Source organism: Xenopus laevis, chromosome 7L (assembly GCF_017654675.1).
Source record: "Xenopus laevis strain J_2021 chromosome 7L, Xenopus_laevis_v10.1, whole genome shotgun sequence".
NCBI lineage: Eukaryota > Metazoa > Chordata > Amphibia > Anura > Pipidae > Xenopus > Xenopus laevis.
Genome location: NC_054383.1, coordinates 107,387,544 through 107,407,670, shown reverse-complemented (window position 1 = coordinate 107,407,670; position 20,127 = coordinate 107,387,544). Strand labels below are relative to the sequence as shown.

Below are 20,127 nucleotides of genomic sequence, written 5' to 3'. Positions count from 1 at the left end.
GAGCAAGCCACAGCCTGAAGAGTTTAATTAACACTTCCAACTGTATAGCATTCCATCTAAATACATATTGTGGACAAATCGGATTTGCTTTTATAAATCATATATTTTACCCCTCTTTAGATGAAGAACTGTCCTGATCAGAAGTTTTTTTCCTCAGTAATATCCCATTTTCATTTGCACTCTGAGGCTTCTTGTGTAGCATCTTTTGCCCCTCTTCTTGTAGAACCTTGAACAGAAGACCTCTTTGGTTCCAAGGCACATAAGTTTTAAGTGCAAGTAAAGTCTCATCAAGTTTAAGTTTACAGGCAGTGATGTAATCCAGTGCAGTTAGGTATGAGCTACCACTTATCATGCGAACCAATCCTCTCCCACATAGAGCTTTCACGCAGCTGTTTGGGTGGGGGGATTCATCTTCTATAATCTGCTGAAAGTCTTTAAGTGCTTGCTGATGCTCGTTACTGTGAAACTGGCAGAAGCCTCGAAGAACAAACAATGTGTTTTGGTAAGTCTTTTTCTCAGAGCTAAGTAGATGGTTACATATGTCCAGGCAGGTTCGAAAATCTCCTGCAAGAAGTTTGCAATCTGCAAGGCGGACATTCATCTCATGCCTACTCTCTGTTGAACACTGGATTAGAAATTCAAGGGTTTGTAAAATTGGTAGAAGGAGTTCTGTACCTGTGTCAGATCTCAGCTCAAGCCGAGCACGCACTGCTTCTCTGAAATTCCCAAACTCCATTTCTAGGTAGCCCTTTGAGCGGTCAACCACCCTTTTAATGTCTGCTTCGGAAAATATTTCTGCAAACCTTTTTTTGGCATGAGAGGGACTGATCTTGAAGGCTTCTGCTAAGTCCTGTATCATTTCTTTAGTTCGACATCCCAAAGAGTAATACGCTGCCGCTCTATCTACTAGAAGATAGGAAATTTTTTCCTCTTTGATCTTTGTTTCCAATGATAGAGCCTCAATGGCTCTAGAATACACAGCTATACATTCTTCAAATTTGCAATTCTCAAACAAATATGTTGCTTGTGTCTTGCACACTTGGAGGTCATCGGGCGTCAATGAAGCCAGAAGGCTGTAGCAGTCATGCAGCATGACATCTGAGTAATCTGCATCATAATCATATTCATGTGTAGAAATGTGGTTATGAAATGCATCAATAACTTGTCCAAGATATTCTTTTTGCCTGGTACCAATAAATTGTCTTGTTTTCTCCTTGTTATTTGCAAAGGCTTGCATGTAATCTAAAATACCATGTCTAGAGTTGATCTGAGACAAAATTCTTGCCAGTCCTCTGGTCAATAAAAGTTCAGTTGTGTAGTGAGGCTGAGTATTCAACAAGGAGCTTGACTTACTCACTACCTCATCATATCGTCCATTTTTAAGGAAAGTACTCAGTTTGTAGAGAGAAGCAACAACATTACTTGGACACAGAGTAGAAAGGAACACGGCTGCAATTCCAGGGTTAAGCGACACAATGGCCATACCATCACAATTTATTTTAGGTATATTGCACTCACCCAAGCACCATTGCTCCAGGGTGGTAATTATTTCTTGATACTGGTCTTTCTCAAGTGACTTCACCCTTTGAATTGCATTGGGTGCACTGCAGCTAAAAGCAGCCATAAAAAATGCTGCAGCTAACGATGGCTCATCTTTCCTGAGGTGCTGGTGAGCTTCTTTGCACAATCTTCCAGGGACATCTTGATTAGACATCTTTAATAGTGGTTCATTCTCATTCCCATCATTCCCTTTTTCAACAAAACATCTGAACGGATTCCTGCAAAACAGAACTACATTAATCAGCTGCAAAGGAGAAACTCTGCCCATCACTATACTTTTTAATCTAAGCAAATCATTATATTTTTAATTTGAAGTTGGCAGGTCACATACAGACAATTGCATGAACAACCCCCTATTTAACACATATCATCAGCACCACTAATAAATGTTTTAGTATACTATAAAATTACTATAAAATTATATAAATGACTCACAGTATCGTAGCATCAGTAGTAAGTTAAAAAAGATCATTGTGTGATCAAAATACGGGCCAAGTCTCAGACTACCTACAATTATTCATGAGTGGATGCCAACTGCAACAGTCCAAACAGGTAGCTCCATCCCACTCCAGGTCAGCTCATGACCACGTTCATATGTTGATGATGGTGCAACACCTCAAGAGAGATACTTATTACCTAGTGGTGATACGTCTAAATCAACTGGGCCTGCTGAATACATGTGAAATGTCAGAAATGACACGCATATTGATATGCTCCACGCATATTGTTAACAAAACTGCTGCATACACTATTGGTTGTTTGGAACAATATATATATATATATATATATATATATATATATATAAATTTTATTTTACATTATTATTATTACTTTCCCATTAAACATTTCCTACATGTAGTCTTAATACATTTTCAACTGTCATCTTTTGATGCACAATCTTCTAGTTAGCTAGGCTACACTGAGTGGCAGCTCAATGACAATATAATTTAAATCCCTTAAATACATAAAAGTGAATATTACACATTAGTCTTTGACTTCATCATTGTAATAGTGATGGTATGCAATTGTTCTCATAGGGGAAGACATTACGACCTGATAGTCAACAACCAAGCCATTGGGGTTCTGTAGTTGGTGTAGTACCTTGATGACTAACACCTGTAGTACGTTGCTAATGACCATGCTAGTGAAATTCTGGTAACCAGTATTAAAGGGATACTGTCATGGGAAAAAAAAAAATTTTCAAAATGAATCAGTTAATAGTGCTGCTCCAGCAGAATTCTGCACTGAAAGCCATTTCTCAAAAGAGCAAACAGATTTTTTTATATTCAATTTTGAAATCTGACATGGGGCTAGACATATTGTCAATTTCCCAGCTGCCCCAAGTCATGTGACTTGTGCTCTGATAAACTTCAATCACTCTTTACTGCTGTACTGCAAGTTGGAGTGATATCAACCCCTCCCTTTTTCCCCCCAGTAGCCAAACAAAAGAACAATGGGAAGGTAACCAGATAACAGCTCCCTAACAAAAGATAACAGCTGCCTGGTAGATCTAAGAACAACACTCAATAGTAAAACCCATGTCCCACTGAGACACATTCAGTTACATTGAGAAGGAAAAACAGCAGCCTGCCAGAAAGCATTTCTCTCCTGAAGTGCAGGCACACGTCACATGACTTGGGGCAGCTGGGAAATTGACAAAATGTCTAGCCCCATGTCAGATTTCAAAATTAAATATAAACAAATCTGTTTGCTCTTTTGAGAAATGGATTTCAGTGCAGAATTCTGATTTAACAGCACTATTAACTGATTCATTTTGAAAAAATTTTTTTTCCCATGACAGTATCCCTTTAAGTAGCATGCAATGGTGTCTGATAAATAAAACTGTGTGATCTGCCTTATAACAACTGTTAAACTCTTTAAAATTATGATTTCCACAAAAAACTACAAAAGCATTTTTATTTCCAACTCTAGGCAGGTAGGCATCTACTTTCCACCAATTGCTGTGACCCTAATAACACTGTTTAGTGGGGTGAAAGTCTACACCTTCTAAAGTAAGGTATTATACACTGCAACAGTGTCTTATTACAGGTCTTTACTGTAGCCCTGAAGGAGTCCTGTTGCGGATTTTGCCCACTGAAAACGATCCTGATACTGAAGAGATCAAATGTTTTTCCCTTCCGAGCTAGATGTGAGCAGTAAAGTTCTGCAAAGGATTTCTATACATAGTTGGAATGGAAGTAGTCAGCATGACAATTAGTTCACGTTTCTCAGCAGTGCAAGTTCTTCAATGGCCATTTACTAAAGGGTTAAATGTAGCCTGAAATTCTGTGCTTTAAGTGTGCAATAAGGGCATTTTATTGATAATTATTAGTTGTGCTGTTCCAGTTTGATACATATTATACATAGTAGGAAGGCTAGCAATGCTTGACTGCAATACTGGGAACATTTTTTGCAGACCAGACGCCACTTTCTGCCTGTTGTCAGTCCAAACACTGCAAAATGGAAATGAAATTTTGTTTTCACACATAAAGCCAGTATATCTACCATAATGTACTATATTTTTTAAAAGGGAACACAAATGACATAGCCAATAATACACTTTGCAGCAATACTAAATAAGTGACTTGTATTTACTAAACTTACAGTGGTCTAGACATTGTTTTTACTGGTTTATATGGGAAAAAACGTTCTTGCTATAAAATGCACTGCAGAGACAAGGCAGTCATCTGGAATAATAATAAGAATCCTTTTAATTATTCAGGCACTCGCATTGGTATGTGCAATACACACATTATTATATATACCGGTATGGGACCTGTTATTCAGAAGACTCGGGACCCAGGGTTTTCCCGGATAATGGATCTTTCCATAATTTAGATCCATATAGCTTAAGTATACTAGATGGTAACATTAAATAAACCCAATAGGCTGGTTTTGCTTTCATTAAGGATTAATTATCTTAGTTTGAAGTACAAGCTACTGTTCTATTATTACAGAAAAAAAAAAGAAATCATTATTAAAAATTTGGATTATTTGGATAAAATGGAGTCTACAGTAGACGGTAATCCTGTAATTTGGATAACAGGTTTCCAGATAATGGATCCCATGCCTGTATATATAAATACAAACCTATCTAAATAATACCAGCCAGCCTGCATGCAAAGTTAAAAGCATTAGCAAACCATAAAAGAGCATAAAGGGTAAGAATGATTTTGTACAGATTGGGGGTTATTACACTGCTGTATAATAGCAACAAGGGAGCAAATTCTTTATGTGACTATTTCACCGTTTAAATGTTAAACAGTAGAACCCCCATTTTACGTTTTTCAGGGGACCAGAAAAAAATGGTGTAAAGTCCAGGAAAATGTAAAATCAGGGAAATGTATTATGCATAATATATAAGTGGGACCACAAAACAACAATGTAAAATAAGGGAAAAGTTAAAATCAGGGGATGTAAAATAGGGGTTCTACTGTATATTGATTGAACTGCAAACCTATACAAATGAGATGTATCATTTCTATTAACTGCGTTATATCCCTTTCCATTATGTCTGCCAGAACACACAGCCTCATCCTTTTATGTGCAGACCGTTAGCTGCTTGGGCTTTTTATGGAAACCTTTGTTTACATCAAGTGCCTGACTTATAGAACTCTGCCCCTTTATCCTTTGTCTCAGTTATCTCCGCCGCCTGCCGGAGGTTCTTTTGCTCTGAAGCTAGGCATTTCCACAAACAGGATAAAAACCAATAGTGCACTCTCCAAACTGAATATAAGAAAGTTTGAGCAATCATTCGAGCAACAATGGCCTCTCAAGGCATGCTGCTATTGGGTTGCAAGCACGGTTTCCCCTCACTGCTCATATCACTTAAGCTTCCCACACTACTCACATGTAGCTGACAGCCTTTCAAGGGGGTCATGAATGCAACTTTGTCTTGTTGGTGGATTTCTGTCCTCAGGGTATATCAGTCTAGCTTGAACTGTAGTATTTTGTATGTGTGTGTGTTTGATCCTGTGTTTGATCCTGGAAGCCACACGCAGCAGTTGCAGGTTTCAGTCCCTCCCACATGCTGTTGTCTTGGTGACCGTAAACACTAGGCCAAGCTGTTGTGTGAGTCTCTTCCCCCTGACTGTGATCTCTTTTGAAAGAGAATTCTATAGGGAGAAGGGGTGGGGATGTGTAGCACTGTCCTTTGTTTTCTTCTAATTCACATACTCTGTGACATGGGGCACGGAACTGATTGATTACAAATATTTAAAGCTAGTGTATATACAGGTATGGGACCTGTTAGTCATAATGCTTGGAGCTGGGGTTTTCTGCATAAGGGGTCTTTCCATAATTTAAATCACCAAACCTTAAGACTGGAAAAAAATAATCTAAACATGAATTAAACACAATGGGGCAAATTTACTTACCTCAGAATTTGCGCCAGTGTTGGCTTCGCCACACTTCGCCAGGCGTAGTTTTGCCAGGGCGCCGCTAATTCACTAAAATCTGAAGTTGCACTCAGGGAGGCGAAAGGTAGTGAAGTTGCGCTAGAGTTAATTCGTCAAGCAAAGCGAAGTTACGCTAGCGATGCCTAATTTGCATACGGCGCCAAGTTAAAGTACAATGGACATATATGTAGCAGCAAATACATTACACTACACAAGCCTGGGAAAGCTTCATAAAATAAAATAGAGTTGTTATTTTGCCCTATACATGTGCCCACTGTATAGTTTAGGTGCCATATGTTAGGAAATGTAGGGGGGAAGGAGGGTACCCCCAAAAAAATTTACAATCTTTTTCAGCCTATCACCCTTAAAAAAGTAAAAGACGCCAGCATTTTTTGGGACTTAAAAAAAATGTAAACTTTTATTGAAGCAAGTCCTATCTACTCTATTGCACTTCGCCTGGTCTGAGGTGGCGAAGGCAAGTCTGGCGCAAGAGGAAACGTTCAGTAAAATGTGCAAGTTAGTGAATTAGTGTAGTAACGTCCCTTCGCCATAGCGAAACTTCTCGTGGTGTAAGGGTGCGAAATAGCGCTAGAGTAGGTCCGTTTCACTAGCGAATTTACGCCAGCACCCGTTAGTAAATCAGCGAAGTAACGAAATGACGTCATGCTGGCAAATTTGTGATATCGTTAGCCTCTTCGTGCTTTAGTGAATTTGCCCCAATGTGATTATTGTGCCTCCAGTAGGAATTAATTACATCTTAGTTAGGATCGAGTGCAAGGTACTTTTTTATTATTACTGAGAAAGAAAGGTATTTTTTAAAAATTTAAAAAACTTTCTGGATAAAGGGTTTCTGGATTACAGACCCTATACCTGTATTTGTTGTTTTTGTAAATACACCTCAGTTTTCTTTCATATAATATAGTTATATTTATATAATAATTAGTATAACTTTTTTCTTCAATAATATAATCATTTTTCTAGTAATGGGCTTTCTTATCACTATTTGGCCATAATAGAACATTTATGAAATGTGCAAGCTTTTCTTATATAGAGTAGTTTGAGGCATGAAAAGGAATAACATTTGCATGTGTAATGCATATGCATTGCAAGGTCTCTGAATCGGCAGATCTTGGCCCATCCATCTATTGTATAAGATGGATTTCTACTGTATGCGCTGATGGGGTCCTCACCTAACAGACTTTAATAACTTTTCTCAATAGATATTTGGGCGATTTTTGCACAGATATTGCTCCGGCAGGCCATGCTGAGTGCCCCATACATGTGCCGATAAGCTGCCAAATCAGTCTGGAGAGGCTGAAACGGCAGCTTTAAGTGGCCCATGTATGACCAACTTAAGAGATGTACAGTAACTGTGACTTTCATTTGTTTATTTTTGGGGTAATAACACATGGGGCATTTTGTCCAGGTGCTGCCAACCAGTAGAAAACAGCAGAGGTCAACAATGGACTACACTAGTGCATGTATTGTAATCAGTAAACTGGTCTTTATTGTTAATTTTAGGTACCATTTTAATTAGAGAATTACAGGCTCTTTCAGTCAGAGAGAAGAACAGGGTTCTATTTGCCCCCTGATTTTGCACCTTATAGGGCACCTAGCACAGCCAAAATCAAACACATATTAATAATCTGACCAGTACAACATAAACACGTTTAATCAAACTACATATATATATATATATTTTTTAAAAAACTGCAGGTTTTAAAAAATCCCTTACTTTGTCAAATGGGTTCATTCACTGAGGGAGGCCATACTGATACTATAACAGAGACTATAATATGCGAATTTCAGGAGCATGCTCAGATTGTAACACTGCTTTGAGTATTCTACCCAGAATGCCTTGTTTTAGTAAACTCCTCCAGTAGAAGTATCAGAAGATTTCCCTATCTTGTGCCCTGCTGGTGATGTCATTATGCAAATGAAGGGCACCCACTAACTTCCAGCAGGTTGCAGCACTACTGAACAGCAGCTAACACAGAGGTTTGGCTGATTTGAAAATAGCTTAGAAGGGTTGATAAGCAAACAAGGAATTTCAACTGAGCATGTGCGAGATTTCAGAGCTACAGTTGGCTGGGAAGATGTAGCCAGGAGGAGCCAGTGAAATCCAAGATGCCTGCCTCTGCTAGAACTGCAGTGGAGATAGGGGAGATCTTGCAGAAGGAAAAGTGAGCTGATCATTTACATTATACAAACAATTCTAACTGTTTTAAAAATCAGATTTCTTGAACTTTCACATAGTGTATTTACTTAGTAAATGATTTTAGTTATGATTGGTGCCCTTTAAACCCGAACAAACCAGGGGCAGCCATCAACCTATAGAACCCCTCTGCCTTTCCCCTGGTACTGCTATTTTTAAGCTAAAGATTTTAGTTTTAGAAAAGGTTTTCTTCATTTTATAAATCTAGTAAAACTCTCAACCAGGGGCCACTGCTCATAGTATAAATAGGGACCTGGGAGGAGTGTGTGTCATGTGGGGATGGGGCTTTGTTATTGGAGGTGGGTACTGGCCATTGGTGTTCACAATTCTGAAATTCCAACAGACAGTTGTAAACCAATAGCCCCTCTCCCCAAAAACATATTGTTCAGTTCAAAACTAGACAGGTGGCAACCCTACAAACAGAAATTTATATTTTTGAGGAATAGACAGGGTAAACAGAAGGTAGGCATTTGTAGAGAAGTACAGAGGGTATTCACACAACACAAAGTCCAATGTCCAGGCAACAAGGTCAGGACAGGCCGAGGTCAAACCAGAATAACTGGTTCAGATGTAAGAAATAGACAGCAGGAAGGCCTAACAGCAAAGTTGACCATAGCAAACTGGCAGTGTCCATTGACCAATGGGCCTATTAAAGGGGTGGTTCATCTTTAAGTTAACTTTTAGCATGCTATCGGAACAGTAATTGATTCAAACTTCCTGATCAGTCTTCAGTGTTTCTGCTTTAAAATTGCTTATTTTATTGGCACTGAACAGAGATATTGAGGGATATTTGACTTTCCCTCTTAAGCTGTTGGTGCACTTCTCTCCCTTCCACTGCAGATATGTTTTTTGGGAGTCCCCTCCCTCCAATCACCTGCTGTAACCAGGGCCGGATTTGCCCCGAGGGCCGGCGTCCTCCATTGCCCTCTCCCACTGTAAAGATAGTGCGCATGCGCATCCTGTTTGGTTTCGGAGCACTAGCAGTTCGGTGCTTGTGCTCCACAGAGAAAGCTGCTTGTGCGGCTGGGCGGCATGCCACCCCTTAATTGATACTGCCCTAAGCCCGGGCCTGGCTGTAACAGCTCCGTCACTTGCACCTAAATTTTACTTGCCCTTTGACATGTAAAAGCATTGAAATGCACCCAAAATCCTCTGTCCAAAACAGGGGGAAGTGTGGTCAAGGAGATGACCTGGGTGTGTCTGTGGTTAAGATGATGGTGGCTTGGGCAAAACAAGAAAGTCAAACTCTGTTTATAATGCAACCAAATTGGTGTCATATAAATGTAGAGGAGCTATATATACTTGACTCCTCTGTGTTGTTCTGTGCAAGGAGGGGGAGGAGTCCCCACCCCTGTGAGCTGACAGGAAGGAAGTGCTGGGAGAGATAGAAGCTGCAGACTGAAAGCAAGGTGCTGCAAGGTCCCAGATGCTACTGTGTGTGAAATGGCAGAAAAGTGCGCTCTATTTAGGGTGCGCAACGAAAGGGGGTCCTTGTCAGGGCTCTGAAGAGCAAAGCGTGCTCTTCTCAGGGAGACAGTCCTTCTCAGGACTGAAGAAACTGCCAAATAAGTGGGAATCCCCCCAACAGCTCAGAGATAAAACCATATGAACTATGGTGTAACGTTGCCCCTGGCTGGCAGACTGTATATATCGAGGGTTGACATCAGGTCGCTATTTTACCGGCCTGGCCGTTAAGAATGATGGTTGATCCCAATGTTATTAATAGGGAAAAAAAGATAAATATATAGGAATAATATATAGGAAGGCCAGTATTTTTTCCAAAAAAGGTGGCAACACTGTATATATTACTTTTATTTAAATGTACAATGTCCTGCAACTAAAGCCATCAACCTTTCCTCTGTGTTCACAAGGAAGAAAAGATTCCCTGCAGTAGCAAAAAGGGATGAGAGCACCCCCATACTCTGGTTTCAGCTGGACCCCTCCAGTATCAATGAGGCTATGCCATATGAACACAGACTGCGTGTAAAGTCCATGCATATTTGTGCTGATTATTAAGGAGCAGTAATTAGAAATACAAACCAAGCTTTATTTAAAATAAAAAATATATTTAAAAAAAGCCCAGATATGGAATCCGTTATCCAGAAAGCTCCAAATTACAGGATAACCAGCTCCTATTTTATCCAAATAATCCAGATTTTTAAAAGTGATTTAATTTTTTTCTGTAATTATAAAACAGTAGATTTTACTTGATCCAAACTACGATATTAGTCCTTATTGGAAGTAAAACCAGCCTACATAATTTTCTAGTAGCCTTAAGCTATGAAGATCCAAATTACAGAAAGGTCCGTTAACAGGGACGGGTCCGTGACCACAGATTGCCATGTCAATCATAGGAAATCCTGCACGGTTTTCTTAATTTGGAAAACAGGCCAGGCAGTTTTGACCCGGTCACCCCTTCAAAAAAAACGGGCTGCCCGGGTCAAAACCCGACAGGTGGCAACCCTATTTGATGCACATGGCTATTAATATCAGAAAGTGTTTTCCTTATGCATTTTCCTTGAGACTATTATACATTCTGTAATTACTGTCTTAACTACGGGTTTAAAACTCTTTTTGATTAACATGATTAATTATCACAATGGAATTAATGTGGCCAGCAAAATGTGGAATGACAAAAAATAGAGGATGTTAGGAACTGTGCTACAAACATTGCATTAATCATTATATCAATCAGTTAAGGTACAGTAACTAATAGTAAGCTCTATAAGGCAGGGATATCTTCCTCATGTCTATTCACTCTTAGGGACTGATTTATCAATAATTGAATTTCTATTTTTTCCACAAATCTCTGAAAATGTGTTTTTTTTTCCTATTAAGTGTAAAAACCTTGAAAAACGCTAATACAAAACTTCACCAGGTAAAAGTTGTCGAGTTCCTATAGACGTCAGTGGGAGCTGCGCTGATCCTATTGGACCATTTTAAATCAATTCGGAGGCTTTCGGATTTTGTTTTCCATTACAAATTGTCTGAAATGTGCATTCTTTTCCGTTGGTACTTTTTTATTCGGATCTTTTAATCACATGATATTTGTAGTTGAGTTGACCTCTCATAAATAGGCCTCCACGCCTTGAGTTAAATTGTATTTTTGTATTAATTTACATGTTATTATTGAACGTGTTTAAATGTACAGCATTGCACAAATAGCTCTTTAAAAAGCTGCCATGTAAGTGCAGAGCTTTTGGCCATAATAGAACATTTATGAAATGTGCAAGCTTTTCTTATATAGAGTAGTTTGAGGCATGACAAGGAATAACATTTGCATGTGTAATGCATATGCATTGCAAGGTCTCTGAATAATCGGCAGATCTTGGCCCATCCATCTATTGTATAAGATGGATTTCTACTGTATGCGCTGATGGGGTCCTCACCTAACAGACTTTAATAACTTTTCTCAATAGATATTTGGGCGATTTTTGCACAGATATTGCTCAGGCAGGCCATGCTGAGTGCCCCATACATGTGCAGATAAGCTGCCAAATCAGTCTGGAGAGGCTGAAACGGCAGCTTTAAGTGGCACATGTATGACCAACTTAAGAGATGTACAGTAACTGTGACTTTCATTTGTTTATTTTTGGGGTAATAACACATGGGGCATTTTGTCCAGGTGCTGCCAACCAGTAGAAAACAGCAGAGATCAACAATGGACTACACTAGTGCATGTATTGTAATCAGTAAACTGGTCTTTATTGTTAATTTTAGGTACCATTTTAATTAGAGAATTACAGGCTCTTTCAGTCAGAGAGAAGAACAGGGTTCTATTTGCCCCCTGATTTTGCACCTTAAAGGGCACCTATCACAGCCAAAATCAAACACATATTAATAATCTGACCAGTACAACATAAACACGTTTAATCAAACTACTTATATATTTTTTTTTTAAAAACTGCAGGTTTTAAAAAATCCCTTACTTTGTCAAATGGGTTCTTTCAGTGAGGGAGGCCATACTGATACTATAACAGAGACTATAATATGCGAATTTCAGGAGCATGCTCAGATTGTAACACTGCTTTGAGTATTCTATCCAGAATGCCTTGTTTTAGTAAACTCCTCCACTAGAAGTATCATGAGATTTCCCTATCTTGTGCCCTGCTGGTGATGTCATTATGCAAATGAAGGGCACCCAATAACTTCCAGCAGGTGGCAGCACTACTGTACAGCAGCTAACACAGAGGTTTGGCTGATTTGAAAATAGCTTAGAAGGGTTGATAAGCAAACAAGGAATTTCAACTGAGCATGTGCGAGATTTCAGAGCTACAGTTGGCTGGGAAGATGTAGCCAGTGAAATCCAAGATGGCTGCCTCAGCTAGAACTGCAGTGGAGATAGGGGAGATCTTGCAGAAGGAATAGTGAGCTGATCATTTACATTATACAAACAATTCTAACTGTTTTAAAAATCGGATTTCTTGAACTTTCACATAGTGCATTTACTTAGGAAATGATTTTAGTTATGATTGGTGCCCTTTAAACCCGAACAAACCAGGGGCAGCCATCAACCTATAGAACCCCTCTGCCCTTCCCCTGGTACTGCTATTTTTAAGCTAAAGATTTTAGTTTTAGAAAAGGTTTTCTTCATTTTATAAATCTAGTAAAACTCTCAACCAGGGGCCACTGCTCATAGTATAAATAGGGACTTGGGAGGAGTGTGTGTCATGTGGGGATGGGGCTTTGTTATTGGAGGTGGGTACTGGCCATTGGTGTTCACAATTCTGAAATTCCAACAGACAGTTGTAAACCAATAGCCCCTCTCCCCAAAAACATATTGTTCAGTTCAAAACTAGACAGGTGGCAACCCTACAAACAGAAATTTATATTTTTGAGGAATAGACAGGGTAAACAGAAGGTAGGCATTTGTAGAGAAGTACAGAGGGTATTCACACAACACAAAGTCCAATGTCCAGGCAACAAGGTCAGGACAGGCCGAGGTCAAACCAGAATAACTGGTTCAGATGTAAGAAATAGACAGCAGGAAGGCCTAACAGCAAAGTTGACCATAGCAAACTGGCAGTGTCCATTGACCAATGGGCCTATTAAAGGGGTGGTTCATCTTTAAGTTAACTTTTAGCATGCTATCGGAACAGTAATTGATTCAAACTTCCTGATCAGTCTTCAGTGTTTCTGCTTTAAAATTGCTTATTTTATTGGCACTGAACAGAGATATTGAGGGATATTTGACTTTCCCTCTTAAGCTGTTGGTGCACTTCTCTCCCTTCCACTGCAGATATGTTTTTTGGGAGTCCCCTCCCTCCAATCACCTGCTGTAACCAGGGCCGGATTTGCCCCGAGGGCCGGCGTCCTCCATTGCCCTCTCCCACTGTAAAGATAGTGCGCATGCGCATCCTGTTTGGTTTCGGAGCACTAGCAGTTCGGTGCTTGTGCTCCACAGAGAAAGCTGCTTGTGCGGCTGGGCGGCATGCCACCCCTTAATTGATACTGCCCTAAGCCCGGGCCTGGCTGTAACAGCTCCGTCACTTGCACCTAAATTTTACTTGCCCTTTGACATGTAAAAGCATTGAAATGCACCCAAAATCCTCTGTCCAAAACAGGGGGAAGTGTGGTCAAGGAGATGACCTGGGTGTGTCTGTGGTTAAGATGATGGTGGCTTGGGCAAAACAAGAAAGTCAAACTCTGTTTATAATGCAACCAAATTGGTGTCATATAAATGTAGAGGAGCTATATATACTTGACTCCTCTGTGTTGTTCTGTGCAAGGAGGGGGAGGAGTCCCCACCCCTGTGAGCTGACAGGAAGGAAGTGCTGGGAGAGATAGAAGCTGCAGACTGAAAGCAAGGTGCTGCAAGGTCCCAGATGCTACTGTGTGTGAAATGGCAGAAAAGTGCGCTCTATTTAGGGTGCGCAACGAAAGGGGGTCCTTGTCAGGGCTCTGAAGAGCAAAGCGTGCTCTTCTCAGGGAGACAGTCCTTCTCAGGACTGAAGAAACTGCCAAATAAGTGGGAATCCCCCCAACAGCTCAGAGATAAAACCATATGAACTATGGTGTAACGTTGCCCCTGGCTGGCAGACTGTATATATCGAGGGTTGACATCAGGTCGCTATTTTACCGGCCTGGCCGTTAAGAATGATGGTTGATCCCAATGTTATTAATAGGGAAAAAAAGATAAATATATAGGAATAATATATAGGAAGGCCAGTATTTTTTCCAAAAAAGGTGGCAACACTGTATATATTACTTTTATTTAAATGTACAATGTCCTGCAACTAAAGCCATCAACCTTTCCTCTGTGTTCACAAGGAAGAAAAGATTCCCTGCAGTAGCAAAAAAGGGATGAGAGCACCCCCATACTCTGGTTTCAGCTGGACCCCTCCAGTATCAATGAGGCTATGCCATATGAACACAGACTGCGTGTAAAGTCCATGCATATTTGTGCTGATTATTAAGGAGCAGTAATTAGAAATACAAACCAAGCTTTATTTAAAATAAAAAATATATTTAAAAAAAAGCCCAGATATGGAATCCGTTATCCAGAAAGCTCCAAATTACAGGATAACCAGCTCCTATTTTATCCAAATAATCCAGATTTTTAAAAGTGATTTAATTTTTTTCTGTAATTATAAAACAGTAGATTTTACTTGATCCAAACTACGATATTAGTCCTTATTGGAAGTAAAACCAGCCTACATAATTTTCTAGTAGCCTTAAGCTATGAAGATCCAAATTACAGAAAGGTCCGTTAACAGGGACGGGTCCGTGACCACAGATCGCCATGTCAATCATAGGAAATCCTGCACGGTTTTCTTAATTTGGAAAACAGGCCAGGCAGTTTTGACCCGGTCACCCCTTCAAAAAAAACGGGCTGCCCGGGTCAAAACCCGACAGGTGGCAACCCTATTTGATGCACATGGCTATTAATATCAGAAAGTGTTTTCCTTATGCATTTTCCTTGAGACTATTATACATTCTGTAATTACTGTCTTAACTACGGGTTTAAAACTCTTTTTGATTAACATGATTAATTATCACAATGGAATTAATGTGGCCAGCAAAATGTGGAATGACAAAAAATAGAGGATGTTAGGAACTGTGCTACAAACATTGCATTAATCATTATATCAATCAGTTAAGGTACAGTAACTAATAGTAAGCTCTATAAGGCAGGGATATCTTCCTCATGTCTATTCACTCTTAGGGACTGATTTATCAATAATTGAATTTCTATTTTTTCCACAAATCTCTGAAAATGTGTTTTTTTTCCTATTAAGTGTAAAAACCTTGAAAAACGCTAATACAAAACTTCACCAGGTAAAAGTTGTCGAGTTCCTATAGACGTCAGTGGGAGCTGCGCTGATCCTATTGGACCATTTTAAATCAATTCGGAGGCTTTCGGATTTTGTTTTCCATTACAAATTGTCTGAAATGTGCATTCTTTTCCGTTGGTACTTTTTTATTCGGATCTTTTAATCACATGATATTTGTAGTTGAGTTGACCTCTCATAAATAGGCCTCCACGCCTTGAGTTAAATTGTATTTTTGTATTAATTTACATGTTATTATTGAACGTGTTTAAATGTACAGCATTGCACAAATAGCTCTTTAAAAAGCTGCCATGTAAGTGCAGAGCTTTTGGCCATAATAGAACATTTATGAAATGTGCAAGCTTTTCTTATATAGAGTAGTTTGAGGCATGACAAGGAATAACATTTGCATGTGTAATGCATATGCATTGCAAGGTCTCTGAATAATCGGCAGATCTTGGCCCATCCATCTATTGTATAAGATGGATTTCTACTGTATGCGCTGATGGGGTCCTCACCTAACAGACTTTAATAACTTTTCTCAATAGATATTTGGGCGATTTTTGCACAGATATTGCTCAGGCAGGCCATGCTGAGTGCCCCATACATGTGCAGATAAGCTGCCAAATCAGTCTGGAGAGGCTGAAACGGCAGCTTTAAGTGGCACATGTATGACCAACTTAAGAGATGTACAGTAACTGTGACTTTCATTTGTTTATTTTTGGGGTAATAACACATGGGGCATTTTGTCCAGGTGCTGCCAACCAGTAGAAAACAGCAGAGATCAACAATGGACTACACTAGTGCATGTATTGTAATCAGTAAACTGGTCTTTATTGTTAATTTTAGGTACCATTTTAATTAGAGAATTACAGGCTCTTTCAGTCAGAGAGAAGAACAGGGTTCTATTTGCCCCCTGATTTTGCACCTTAAAGGGCACCTATCACAGCCAAAATCAAACACATATTAATAATCTGACCAGTACAACATAAACACGTTTAATCAAACTACTTATATATTTTTTTTTTAAAAACTGCAGGTTTTAAAAAATCCCTTACTTTGTCAAATGGGTTCTTTCAGTGAGGGAGGCCATACTGATACTATAACAGAGACTATAATATGCGAATTTCAGGAGCATGCTCAGATTGTAACACTGCTTTGAGTATTCTATCCAGAATGCCTTGTTTTAGTAAACTCCTCCACTAGAAGTATCATGAGATTTCCCTATCTTGTGCCCTGCTGGTGATGTCATTATGCAAATGAAGGGCACCCAATAACTTCCAGCAGGTGGCAGCACTACTGTACAGCAGCTAACACAGAGGTTTGGCTGATTTGAAAATAGCTTAGAAGGGTTGATAAGCAAACAAGGAATTTCAACTGAGCATGTGCGAGATTTCAGAGCTACAGTTGGCTGGGAAGATGTAGCCAGTGAAATCCAAGATGGCTGCCTCAGCTAGAACTGCAGTGGAGATAGGGGAGATCTTGCAGAAGGAATAGTGAGCTGATCATTTACATTATACAAACAATTCTAACTGTTTTAAAAATCGGATTTCTTGAACTTTCACATAGTGCATTTACTTAGGAAATGATTTTAGTTATGATTGGTGCCCTTTAAACCCGAACAAACCAGGGGCAGCCATCAACCTATAGAACCCCTCTGCCCTTCCCCTGGTACTGCTATTTTTAAGCTAAAGATTTTAGTTTTAGAAAAGGTTTTCTTCATTTATAAATCTAGTAAAACTCTCAACCAGGGGCCACTGCTCATAGTATAAATAGGGACTTGGGAGGAGTGTGTGTCATGTGGGGATGGGGCTTTGTTATTGGAGGTGGGTACTGGCCATTGGTGTTCACAATTCTGAAATTCCAACAGACAGTTGTAAACCAATAGCCCCTCTCCCCAAAAACATATTGTTCAGTTCAAAACTAGACAGGTGGCAACCCTACAAACAGAAATTTATATTTTTGAGGAATAGACAGGGTAAACAGAAGGTAGGCATTTGTAGAGAAGTACAGAGGGTATTCACACAACACAAAGTCCAATGTCCAGGCAACAAGGTCAGGACAGGCCGAGGTCAAACCAGAATAACTGGTTCAGATGTAAGAAATAGACAGCAGGAAGGCCTAACAGCAAAGTTGACCATAGCAAACTGGCAGTGTCCATTGACCAATGGGCCTATTAAAGGGGTGGTTCATCTTTAAGTTAACTTTTAGCATGCTATCGGAACAGTAATTGATTCAAACTTCCTGATCAGTCTTCAGTGTTTCTGCTTTAAAATTGCTTATTTTATTGGCACTGAACAGAGATATTGAGGGATATTTGACTTTCCCTCTTAAGCTGTTGGTGCACTTCTCTCCCTTCCACTGCAGATATGTTTTTTGGGAGTCCCCTCCCTCCAATCACCTGCTGTAACCAGGGCCGGATTTGCCCCGAGGGCCGGCGTCCTCCATTGCCCTCTCCCACTGTAAAGATAGTGCGCATGCGCATCCTGTTTGGTTTCGGAGCACTAGCAGTTCGGTGCTTGTGCTCCACAGAGAAAGCTGCTTGTGCGGCTGGGCGGCATGCCACCCCTTAATTGATACTGCCCTAAGCCCGGGCCTGGCTGTAACAGCTCCGTCACTTGCACCTAAATTTTACTTGCCCTTTGACATGTAAAAGCATTGAAATGCACCCAAAATCCTCTGTCCAAAACAGGGGGAAGTGTGGTCAAGGAGATGACCTGGGTGTGTCTGTGGTTAAGATGATGGTGGCTTGGGCAAAACAAGAAAGTCAAACTCTGTTTATAATGCAACCAAATTGGTGTCATATAAATGTAGAGGAGCTATATATACTTGACTCCTCTGTGTTGTTCTGTGCAAGGAGGGGGAGGAGTCCCCACCCCTGTGAGCTGACAGGAAGGAAGTGCTGGGAGAGATAGAAGCTGCAGACTGAAAGCAAGGTGCTGCAAGGTCCCAGATGCTACTGTGTGTGAAATGGCAGAAAAGTGCGCTCTATTTAGGGTGCGCAACGAAAGGGGGTCCTTGTCAGGGCTCTGAAGAGCAAAGCGTGCTCTTCTCAGGGAGACAGTCCTTCTCAGGACTGAAGAAACTGCCAAATAAGTGGGAATCCCCCCAACAGCTCAGAGATAAAACCATATGAACTATGGTGTAACGTTGCCCCTGGCTGGCAGACTGTATATATCGAGGGTTGACATCAGGTCGCTATTTTACCGGCCTGGCCGTTAAGAATGATGGTTGATCCCAATGTTATTAATAGGGAAAAAAAGATAAATATATAGGAATAATATATAGGAAGGCCAGTATTTTTTCCAAAAAAGGTGGCAACACTGTATATATTACTTTTATTTAAATGTACAATGTCCTGCAACTAAAGCCATCAACCTTTCCTCTGTGTTCACAAGGAAGAAAAGATTCCCTGCAGTAGCAAAAAAGGGATGAGAGCACCCCCATACTCTGGTTTCAGCTGGACCCCTCCAGTATCAATGAGGCTATGCCATATGAACACAGACTGCGTGTAAAGTCCATGCATATTTGTGCTGATTATTAAGGAGCAGTAATTAGAAATACAAACCAAGCTTTATTTAAAATAAAAAATATATTTAAAAAAAAGCCCAGATATGGAATCCGTTATCCAGAAAGCTCCAAATTACAGGATAACCAGCTCCTATTTTATCCAAATAATCCAGATTTTTAAAAGTGATTTAATTTTTTTCTGTAATTATAAAACAGTAGATTTTACTTGATCCAAACTACGATATTAGTCCTTATTGGAAGTAAAACCAGCCTACATAATTTTCTAGTAGCCTTAAGCTATGAAGATCCAAATTACAGAAAGGTCCGTTAACAGGGACGGGTCCCGTGACCACAGATCGCCATGTCAATCATAGGAAATCCTGCACGGTTTTCTTAATTTGGAAAACAGGCCAGGCAGTTTTGACCCGGTCACCCCTTCAAAAAAACGGGCTGCCCGGGTCAAAACCCGACAGGTGGCAACCCTATTTGATGCACATGGCTATTAATATCAGAAAGTGTTTTCCTTATGCATTTTCCTTGAGACTATTATACATTCTGTAATTACTGTCTTAACTACGGGTTTAAAACTCTTTTTGATTAACATGATTAATTATCACAATGGAATTAATGTGGCCAGCAAAATGTGGAATGACAAAAAATAGAGGATGTTAGGAACTGTGCTACAAACATTGCATTAATCATTATATCAATCAGTTAAGGTACAGTAACTAATAGTAAGCTCTATAAGGCAGGGATATCTTCCTCATGTCTATTCACTCTTAGGGACTGATTTATCAATAATTGAATTTCTATTTTTTCCACAAATCTCTGAAAATGTGTTTTTTTTCCTATTAAGTGTAAAAACCTTGAAAAACGCTAATACAAAACTTCACCAGGTAAAAGTTGTCGAGTTCCTATAGACGTCAGTGGGAGCTGCGCTGATCCTATTGGACCATTTTAAATCAATTCGGAGGCTTTCGGATTTTGTTTTCCATTACAAATTGTCTGAAATGTGCATTCTTTTCCGTTGGTACTTTTTTATTCGGATCTTTTAATCACATGATATTTGTAGTTGAGTTGACCTCTCATAAATAGGCCTCCACGCCTTGAGTTAAATTGTATTTTTGTATTAATTTACATGTTATTATTGAACGTGTTTAAATGTACAGCATTG

The 20,127-nt window shown here is 39.7% G+C and overlaps 1 protein-coding gene across 3 annotated transcripts in view; it reads right to left on the bottom strand.

Annotated features, from left to right (window-relative positions):
* Positions 1 to 5,603, bottom strand: part of ttc34.L (tetratricopeptide repeat domain 34 L homeolog) — a 56,300-nt gene extending 50,697 nt beyond the window's left edge. The window contains exons 1-3 of one of the 3 annotated variants that reach the window (XM_018226164.2): positions 5,411 to 5,603; positions 2,072 to 2,229; positions 111 to 1,778 (exon numbers count right to left, since the gene is read on the bottom strand). In XM_018226164.2, coding sequence (XP_018081653.1) covers positions 111 to 1,714 — 1,604 coding nt within the window. In that variant the 5' untranslated portion in view covers positions 1,715 to 1,778; positions 2,072 to 2,229; positions 5,411 to 5,603. The remainder of the gene's footprint in view (positions 1 to 110; positions 1,779 to 2,071; positions 2,230 to 5,410) is intronic. The other 2 variants (XM_018226163.2, XM_018226162.2) reach the window with 2 other exon arrangements.
* Positions 5,604 to 20,127: the final 14,524 nt, after the last annotated feature.